We start from the raw sequence: 9,923 nt of genomic DNA, 5'->3' as shown, positions 1-9,923 counted from the left end.
GGCCGCGCCCCCCGACCCCGAGTCCGATCCCCAGGCCGGGCCCCTCCACTCCCGGACACCACAGGTTCACTCCGTGCGCCCCGTCCCTAGGAAACAGCCGTCCCAACGGACCCGGGGGGCGGACACCCACCTGGCCGCGCCGCACCGAGGACTGGGCCCACCAGGCAAAGCAACAGCAACCACCGGACGCGAAGGGTCCCCGAGGGCGAACCCACGCCAGACCCCATCTCCGCCGATTCCGCAGGTTCCTCTCAGCACTCGGTCGCCTCCGCCTCCGCCTCTTCCATCATTTTCCAACCCTGCCGGGGCCCCAAGGCTGGCCGGGAAGCGCGCGCGCCCGGGGACGAGCACGCGCGCGGCACTGACGCAACTCAGCCCTCGGTCCGAGCTCGCTCCCGACATCGCCTGGCTGCGCTGACGTAGGGAAAAACCCAGTCCCCGGCGCGAGAATAGGATTTCTAAATCGGCCGTGGCAACCAGCACTAGTCGGCCCGCCAGTCATATCCGCCCCGCCCCCTCGGCTGCCGGGCACGCCCACCTAGGGAGTCGAAGGATCCGATTGGAGGACGCATTCGGCGCAAAAGAAGGAGGAGCATGAGAACCAGAAGAGGGATCGAGAAGCAGAAGCGTAGGGCGGTGCAGTCCCGCCCGTCTGCTCGGCCTTTTCTGGTTGGTTGGTGGAGGTGGGCGGAGCGTCGAGCTGCGCGTCCATTGGCTGTTTGGCGGGGCCACGCGGGCGGGGCTACGCGGAAAGGCCTGACCACGCAGTGATTGGGTCTGTGCTGCTGGCTTTGGGTTGTGGCTGAGGCCGGGTCTCCGCTCCAGGGCCGGGGAAGATGGTGCTAGGTGGTTGCCCGGTTAGTTACTTACTTCTGTGCGGCCAGGCGGCTTTGCTGCTGGGGAATTTACTTCTGCTGCATTGTGTGTCTCGGAGCCACTCGCAGAATGCGACCGCTGAGCCTGAGCTCACATCCGCTGGCGCCGCCCACCCGGAGGGCCCCGGGAGTGCTGCGAACTGGGAATATGGCGACCCCCACTCTCCGGTCATCCTCTGCTCTTACCTGTAAGCTACCAGTGGTCGAGGCGGGTGGACGTGGAGGGTGTGCCAGGGATATATGGGTGTTGAGGGAAGGTAGGGTTGGGGGAGATGCTGCGTTTTTTCAGACCCTGCCCCTCTGAGGACCCAGTGGTCATTCCGAAGGCAAATACCATGAACCAGGTTTCTCACTGCCCGTACAGGGAAAACCCTTGTGCGTCAGTGACAGAGCTTTTGGGATCCCCAAAGAGGAGAACTGGGTAGGAGTAACATCATATACCCTCTGGAAGAAGGCATGAGGCTGTGCTTTCTTTGCCCTGCGCCCTTTAGCCCAAGGAGAATATTAGTCGGTCGATTCGGTGCCAGTACTAAGGCATAAATAGAATAAACGACTTGTCTCTGCCTACAAGGCACTTTTTTAAAAAGCAATCAATATTCTTACCGTTGCAGAATCATGCCATTTTTTAACATCTCTTTTCGATCAAACAAGAAAAGGCATTTGAGAGATGCAAAGAGGACTGAGAATTCTTTGGCTTAATTTTTGCCCCCAGAATCTTGTTTGCCTACTGAAGAGATGAAACCGTGGCAGAAGTAGAATCCTTATAGAAACAGGACCAGAAACACCTCCCTTCTCCAACAAAAGGTTAATTTGGGTGGCTGTCCATTTGACCTTCTGTGCTTCAGTTTAATTGGCTTGGAAAGGGGTCAGCAGGGTGAAACTGAACCCCAGAAAACTTGATGAAGAAATGTCTTTTGCCTGTTTGATTACTTGCATGCAAACAGCGATTTGCAAAGACCATATGATGATAATGATCATGATCTTGTGAATTGCAGACCTGATGAATTTATAGAATGTGAAGACCCAGTGGATCATGTTGGAAATGCAACTGCATCCCAGGAACTTGGTTATGGTTGTCTCAAGGTGAGTTTTTGTTTTGTTGTAAGAGCAAACCCTTCAATAAGAAATAGGAATGTCTAAATGCTGTTACATAAAAAGTATAAGAGGTACAAAGTTTTTTGAAGAATTTCGTCAGAAAGACCGTTACTGGCAATTTCCAGCATGGCCAGGGTCAGTGACTGAGCAAGATATTTGGTTTCCTTGTGAAAGAACAATCTCTGTGCCAAAACCACCTAGGTGCAAAGACCAACCTGTCTTTGGTTCCTTTGGCCATTGACAGATTTTGAAACTAAAATGTCACCCCGACTCTCCAAGGCATGCACTTTTCCTGAAAGAGCAAAACAAAGTCTGTGCACTTCGCAACACTGATGATGGATTGGGCAGTATCTTTGTTACACATGCATTTGGGACAGAGCTTCTCTTGCCAATGACATTTCTTTTCTCCAGGCAAACAGATTCCACCATGCCCTTAGGAGATAGATAGGGTCTATCAGTATCTGTCATATAGGGTCTATCAGTATATGTCTTTGTAGGACATTAAAGCATTCCAGGGGAAGCCATTGGTTAACAGTGGCTTCTTGGAATGGAAAAAAAGCTATTAAGTTTTATTAATAATATCCCTAAAGCTGAGTGTACAGTTCCTAATCTATCTCTAAAAATAACCAGTGAAATTGATGTATCTCCTCCCCACATGGACTCACCATCCTATTATGCCGCATAATACAAGTCAAGACTTGGTCAGGTGTTAAGAGAATGATGGGAAAGCATTTTTTGTACTAAATCAGACACAGAGGAATAAACCTGACAGTAGTAAGACTAAAAGAGCAACTCTTACTGAAAACATGTATAGATAAATATTTTTTTAGGACAATGAAATTTTACTCTGTTGATAATTATTGATTAAAGTTTGAGTTAATATTGTATAGAGATCACTTTTGCTCATTTTAATTAAAAATTGAGTTTATCCTGTAAGCATTATTTCCCAGTTCCTTCCCTTTGAGGAACTCACCGATGCAAATAGTAATGAGCACTGATATAAGGTACTAGTAAAAAATGAATATCTGTGATTTCTTGGCTAGAATTCAGTTAAGCAATGGTAAGAGGCCCAGTTCTGAAATTTTTGGCTGGAACTTAAATTTACAGATGTCCCACAGATATCAGATAATACACATTTATAACCTAAATAAAGTCCTGAGTCAGTTAATATCCTGAGTTATTTCCTAATTCTATTCATTTTTAATAGATATAAAAGAGACCTCTAATAGACAGTGACTTTTTAAATACCCACTCCCAAATGCTGTTATATGCTGTTTTTCCTGTAAATTGGGATAAGTAAAGCATTGTGTTCATCTCTTCTAAACAGCCTTTAATGACATTGAGTGTGTTTGGAGTGTTTTCTTTTACTATATTATTGAAGAAGCCAGTCATGAAGAAGAAAACAGGAGTTTATTTAAAACAATGTACATTTAAGATGGACTCATCTAAAATCACATGAAGTGTGTCACTAATTTCCTTGCCCTTGAGCACAGCTGTACCTCACCCTTGTTGGAATAATTGTAGTCCTGAGGCAACTTTTATTCTTTTATTAGTGAATATAAAGATAGATGTTTGTGTCACTTGCTCTGGTGAGTTGGTTTTGGTCTTGGTTGTTATTCCACAGTTTGGCGGTCAGGCCTACAGCGACGTGGAACACACTTCAGTCCAGTGCCATGCCTTAGATGGAATTGAGTGTGCCAGTCCTAGGACCTTCCTACGAGAAAATAAACCTTGTATAAAGTAAGTGTTACTTTGATTGGAGTAGTTGGTACTTGGTTGGAGGTAGAGCCATTTTCCTTGTCTTTTTATTTATTTATTTTTTGTTTTAAGAGACAGGGTCTCACTCTGTTACCCAGCCTGGAGTGCAGTGGTGCAATCACGGCATATTGCAGCCTGGACCTCCTGGACTGAAGCAATACTCTTGCCTCAGCCTCCCCAGTATCTGGGACAACAGGCACATGATGCCACTGTGCTCAGCTCGTTGTTATTTTTTGATATGACTTTTTTTAACCACCAAAGAGGGTCTGTGGCTACCATTGTGCATAATTCATTTATAGAAGCAATATGTTTATAGTAGAGAGGACTCTGGACTTAAGCCCAGAAGGTGAAGCTCTAACTGTCTCTTTTCTCCAACTTGCTAAGTGCCTTTGGGCACTCAGTTTATCCCTCATCTACAGAATTTTAGGCCAGATGATCTAGCCCCAAAATTCTTACGATAGATATAAATCTTGTGCAAATTGCCTTAGTATTTCAAGAATAAAGGTTTTATTATAAAAAGTGTAGGCTCCACACTCTGAAAAATCAGTTTATCTTAAAGGTAAAGGATCAAGGTCATTTCTGTAAATTCTGCTTGATGGCACAGAATTGCCTTATACAGTTTGCTAATGGAAAGAGTCTATGGCTATGATTAGTAATATTAGAGTAACTGCAACTGTGTCAGCACAGTGGCTAAGGGCAGAGCCTTATGAAGAAGTCCTTGCTTTTCACTGCCACAAAACAACAGGAAAGAGTGTTTGGAGACCAAGTGTTCATTTAAGGACAGTGCTTCCTTACCTTAGAGAACTACACGCAGGAAGCCAGCTGAGTCTCAGGAAAAGAGCCTCTACAGAGGAGGATGGGAGCCCAGACTCCTACTCCTACCATGGTGCCTGTTGTGCAAATGTGCTTGATGACTTCTTGTCCAATCCAACTCTGCAAAAGTCGGTATTTGTTCTTAGAGATGCTCCATATCTTAGCGAGTATTCTGTTGAGACCCTCTACCAACTAGAGATTCTTGGAGAGTAAAGTAAAGGTGAAGAGGGTGTATTATAAAAAATGCATTTTTTTTTTTTTTTTTTTTTTTTTTTTTTTTTTTTTTTTTTTTTTTTTTGGAGATGGGGTCTTGTTCTGTTGCCCAGGCTGGAGTGTAGTGGCACAAACAGACCTCCTGGGCTCAAGCGATCCTCCTACCTCAGCCTCCTGAGTAACTAGGACTACAGGTGTGCTCCACCACACCTGGCTAATTTTTTTTTTTTTTTTTGTAGAGACAGGATCTCGCTCTGTTGCCTAGGTTGGCCTATAGCTCCTGGGCTCAAGTGGTCCTCCCACCTTGGCCTCTCAAAGTGCTGAGATTATAGGCATGAGCCACCACGACATGGTCAAAAAGTTTTTTAAATTATTGTGCACTATGATGTTTGACATCTTAAAAACCTTTCTGGCTGTGAAGAGACTGCCCTTCCTGAAGCTAGTCATTTCTTAGAGATAGCAAAGGGTCCAACCAGGAGCATGCCGTTGATATGCAAACTAGTCCAGAGACGTATCTTCTGTTTCTGGCCTGTACACCCCAGGAAATAATATTCCTCTGCCTTAATCTTCTCAGGGCCAAGTGCCAGGCAACCAGGGACCACTCCTATACCTTAGAGCCGGCTGAGGTTATTCAGACCAGCCAATTCTAAATTATTTGTCCTGCCCTGTCTTGCCTTTCCTGCAGAAACCCCAATGAAGATAGTGGCCAAAAGCCTTCCCCTCGCTTCTGTCTTCCAACTACCCTGTTATCTTTGTCAGGTAGCCCTGTGTAACATGATGTGCCTCCTGTCTCTAGGACCTAGGAGTATAATAAACTTTGGTTTTTCCTGATCCTCTCACCTCATTGACCATATTGTAAAAGAAAACAAAATGGAGGATAAAAGGCCACAGAGGGGCCACTGCACCTTCTCATCACTCATGTTAAATTCACTAATCTTTAAGGGTTTAAATTTTTGTGCAGTAAAACATCTTCCTTTTCGTTCTTTTCACCTAGGTATACCGGACACTACTTCATAACCACTTTACTCTACTCCTTCTTCCTGGGATGTTTTGGCGTGGATCGATTCTGTTTGGGACACACTGGCACTGCAGTAGGGAAGCTGTTGACACTTGGAGGACTTGGGATTTGGTGGTTTGTTGACCTTATTTTGCTAATTACTGGAGGGCTGATGCCAAGTGATGGCAGCAACTGGTGCACTGTTTACTAAAAAGAGCTGCCATCATGGCCCAGGGAGGCAGGTGAAAGCTCTGTCTTCTGAATTCATCTCTACAGGCTCAAAACTCTTCTTTGATATCAGACCTGACGTTATTTTCCCTCTTTGGAGGGCATTTGTTTGGTTAAGAAGGCTTGTTCAGACTTTGGAATTTCAAACCAGATTTTACCTTGCAGACGAAATGACAAGCAAAAAGTGTTGTGGGAATCAAATTTGTTCCTTTCCTCATGCACAAAACATAAAGGATAGTGACGAGTTTATAAGCTGTGGATGGGTTTCCATAGTCTTCCTTTCTGTACATTGCTATATCTTCAGTCCTTTGGAGCAAGCAGACCCAACAAGTTGAGCAAAGTGAATATTTGTATCCACGTTCCTCTTGTGACCCTGAGTCTTCATGCAAGGAGAACTGAAGCTGAACAATGAAAATCTTCAGCAGAAATAGAAATGGCCATGGATTGTAATACACACTGAAATTCTGACTTTCTGAATTTAAATGCAGAATAAATTTTGCCAACCTGGAGTACTGTATGAGTATTTTCAGTAGGGGGAGTAAACTCAAAATTATATTTGTTTTGCAGAAACCTAGTCATTTGAAATGAGCCCTCTTGTGTCTCCATTATGTTCCAGAGACAGTATATGCAGTGCGATAATTTCTTTATTCCAATTATGTTTTGAAAGCCAGCGGCATCAGATGTGTGAATTGAGCTATTCCTCCTGGCAGAGTTGTCCAATCTAAAAATCAGCATTTACCAGCCCATGTTGTAAATTAGCATTTACCAGCCCATGCTAATAAAATTAAGATTTCATACAAGTTTCCGTAAAACTATTCTTCGTGATTAGGTGAGATAAAGCAAGGAGCCTTATGCCTTTGAAAAGAAAAACACACTTCTACTAAATTAGGACATGATTTATGGGAGCAAAGAGAAACTTAGCACATTCTCTCAAAAAGGACTGTACTAAATCTCTCCCTGTGGGCTGCAGCAATCAGAGATCCAGCCACACTTCTGCATTCCCAAATCGCCAGGAATAAAAGGAAATGTTCCAAATTGTAAGTTGTTTTAAAAACTGGGTTCCCATCCTTTGCAATCTAAGTTGAAAAGAACTGTGAAATATAAAATCAAAAGTGGGCAATGTGGCCAACTCAATGGAAGAGGCTGTTACTCAGAATAACTTACAAATTCTAGAAACAAGGTAGAACTCACTCACAGTTTACCTCATAATAATTGAATTTAAAACCAGATATCCCAGTTAAAGTAACTTCCCTGGATACAGTCTATCATTTTGTAGCTTTCCTAAGAATTTCTTGCTTTATCATTCCTGATCACTGTTTTTACGTTATTAAAGGTGGCAATTTTCTGTAAAAAATTTAAAACAGATGATCTTACTCTGTCTTGAAAGTTCTGTACCACACTGACCTTAACCTTGCTTATCACATAACAATTGGTAAACTTTTAATTCATAATCTCTATACCCTAAGACAGTATTTATTAAATTTTTATGGGTCATGAAGAAACTAGACTCTCCCCAGAAATATGCTCATACACAGATTTTACATAGAATTTAAAGGGGTTCATCTACATAATTTATACATGAAACAAAATTGTACTGGTACCCCATAAATTTATACAAATAAAAAAGTTTAAGGGAGTTCAAGGATGCCATATATATATTTTTTTAAAAACTAAGGGAAGTCTAAAAAACACAAACAAATTATATTACCCAAAATAAGATGCTACTTTACACCTAACCAAGTCCTGCCTCATTTCACACTTTTTTAACCTCCTAAGTATATTCATAACCCTACCAAAAGTTGTTTTCTTTAAAAAATAAGAAATTTTGGGCCCAGCACAGTGGTTCAAGCCTGTAATCCCTGCGCTTTGGAAGGCCGAGGCAGGTGAATCTTTTAAGGTCAGAAGTTCAAGACCAGCCTGGCCAACATGGTGAGACCGCCCCCCGTCTCTAGTGAAAATACAAAAATTAGCCAGGCGTGGTGGCGTGCTCCTGTAAGCCCAGCTACTCGGGAGGCTGAGGTAAGAGAATCACTTGAACCCAGGAGGCAGAGGTTGCAGTGAGCCAAGATCCCACCACTGCACTTCATCCAGAGCAACAGAATGAGACCCTGTCCCCCCCAAAAAAAAAAAAAAAAAATTTGCAACTCCAAGGCTTGAAGTCATTTATGTTGCCAGGGGTGAGAACTTAGTTAAAAGGGAAAAAGACTAGAAACTACTGAAGATGCCCTTCTTACAGTCAGAAAAGCTGCTGGAGACAAAAGTTGTTCTCACTGCTAGAGTGCTGAGAATCATCAATATTCCTATGTGACAATCCAAAATTACCAGTTTTCATTTGGCTTTTAAATGACACCCATCATCCGTCTACCCACAAACCTGGCCAAATGTGATACAACCTGAAAACCTGATGGATTAAAGGAGTATTATTTAACAATTGATTGCCTTTGCACTTTATTCAGGCTGTTTCTTAAATTTTGGTAGACAGATCTATTTGTATATGTGTGTATTATATCTAGTTTATGGCTATAAAGGTTTAAAATACTACAGTGTCCTCTCAAGGTTACATTAGAAACTGCCTGTCTTTTATTTGTTTCTTACCTTTAATAAAATGTTATCAGTTCCCCCAGATTTCCTGACACTGTTCTTCTTCCACTTGACATAGGCATCTTAGCAACAGCATAGTACCCCAACCTAATGATCCCTGAATGTGTGTATGTGTTTCAAACTCCATTTTTTTATTTTTTAATTGTAATCTCACAACAGATTACCATTTTTATTTTTATTTTTAATTTCTGAGGTACACATGCAAGATGTGCAGGTTTGTCACATAGGTAAATGTGTGCCATGATGCTTTGCTGCACCTATCAACCCATCACCTGGGTGTTAAGCCCAGCATGCATTAGCTATTTTTGCTAATGCTCTCCCTCCCTCTACCCTACCCCCTGCCAGGCCCCAGTATGTGTTGTTCACCTCCCTATGTTCATGTGTTCTCATTGTTCATCTCCCACTTATAATTGAGAATATGCAGTATTTGGTTTTCTATTCCTGTGTTAGTTTGCTGAGGATAATGGTTTCCAGCTCCATACATGTCCCTGCAGAGGACTGTTCTTTTTATGGCTGCATAGTATTCCATGGTGTATATGTACCACGTTTGCTTTATCCAGTCTGTCATCGATGGGCACTTGGGTTGATACCATCCATTTTTCTTTATAAGAAGAAGATCCAAAAACCTCTTGCCATGTTTGGCACATCTCCAAACCAGGTGATATAACTGGTTTTTTTTTGTTTTTTGTTTTAGATAATCCCACTTTAAAACAAGATATTTAGTTGATTACTTCAGGTATGACTGTCAGGAGCAAATTATCTTTTCCCCGAAGAACAGCCATGGAAAGGGAATCGCTGTCAAGAGCTTCAAGAACATCAGTTGTAGTAGTAATAGGTTTCCCATTTATCCTGACAATTACATCATGGTCTCTCAATCCAGAGCTGAGAGAGAGAAAAAAAAGAACCATGAAACTACAAGAAGAATTTTACTTATCCCCATCTATAATATCTCTGTCTTAATGGCACTATTTTGCTGGCATTAAGCATACAAACCAGAAATAGCCTCAATCCTTCCAAATCATAAAGCTATTCTAAAATATGCTGCAAAAACATCCCTAGAGGACAACTGTCCTCTAGACAGTTTACCTTTACCTTTATAAAATTAATTTCCTATCAGAATCATGTGAGAAGTTTACTACTCCCATTTTTTGGAATTGGTTTGGAAGGGGGAGTTTAGCTTTTAATTTCTCTCAGTCCCTGACCTCTGTGAACTTCAAACATACTCCCAGCTTCAGCAGCCAAAGTGAAAAGCCCAAGTGCTATGTTTTCTCCCAGACACTTAAACTCGGCTCAGTTTGATTCTGGCAGCCCACTCACTTGCCCATCTTCCCCCGCCACCCACC

The 9,923-nt window shown here is 42.7% G+C and overlaps 3 protein-coding genes across 4 annotated transcripts in view; 1 reads left to right on the top strand and 2 right to left on the bottom strand.

Annotated features, from left to right (window-relative positions):
- The window catches only part of ADAM9 (ADAM metallopeptidase domain 9), a 123,811-nt gene extending 123,493 nt beyond the window's left edge, over positions 1-318 (bottom strand). For both annotated transcript variants that reach the window (XR_001007499.1, XM_011993380.1), the window contains exon 1: positions 131-318. Coding sequence is in view for 1 of the 2 variants with exons in the window: in XM_011993380.1 (XP_011848770.1) it covers positions 131-227 (97 nt within the window). In the remaining variant the exon portion in view is untranslated. The remainder of the gene's footprint in view (positions 1-130) is intronic.
- A 294-nt stretch (positions 319-612) lies between these two features.
- On the top strand, positions 613-6,534 carry TM2D2 (TM2 domain containing 2). Its single transcript, XM_011993367.1, has 4 exons — positions 613-1,063; positions 1,871-1,958; positions 3,595-3,710; positions 5,749-6,534. Exons 1-4 carry the CDS (start codon positions 837-839, stop codon positions 5,960-5,962), a joined length of 645 nt encoding a protein of 214 aa, XP_011848757.1. The 5' UTR covers positions 613-836; the 3' UTR covers positions 5,963-6,534.
- A 2,212-nt stretch (positions 6,535-8,746) lies between these two features.
- The window catches only part of HTRA4 (HtrA serine peptidase 4), a 25,259-nt gene continuing 24,082 nt past the window's right edge, over positions 8,747-9,923 (bottom strand). Inside the window, exon 8 of the mRNA XM_011993591.1 lies at positions 8,747-9,462. Coding sequence (XP_011848981.1) covers positions 9,300-9,462 — 163 coding nt within the window. The 3' untranslated portion in view covers positions 8,747-9,299. The remainder of the gene's footprint in view (positions 9,463-9,923) is intronic.

The sequence above is a fragment of the Mandrillus leucophaeus genome, unplaced genomic scaffold (genome assembly GCF_000951045.1).
Source record: "Mandrillus leucophaeus isolate KB7577 unplaced genomic scaffold, Mleu.le_1.0 Scaffold111, whole genome shotgun sequence".
Lineage (NCBI taxonomy): Eukaryota > Metazoa > Chordata > Mammalia > Primates > Cercopithecidae > Mandrillus > Mandrillus leucophaeus.
Note: the sequence above shows the minus strand (reverse complement) of the source record. Positions and strands in the feature narration are given on the sequence as shown.

Bases quoted from the DNA above. Each gene is read 5' to 3' on its own strand.
- TM2D2 (XM_011993367.1), top strand. From the start codon at position 837: ATGGTGCTAGGTGGTTGCCCGGTTAGTTACTTACTTCTGTGCGGCCAG. The intron at 1,064-1,870 runs GTAAGCTACCAG...TGTGAATTGCAG, and splicing joins GTCATCCTCTGCTCTTACCT to ACCTGATGAATTTATAGAAT. The intron at 1,959-3,594 runs GTGAGTTTTTGT...GTTATTCCACAG, and splicing joins TTGGTTATGGTTGTCTCAAG to TTTGGCGGTCAGGCCTACAG.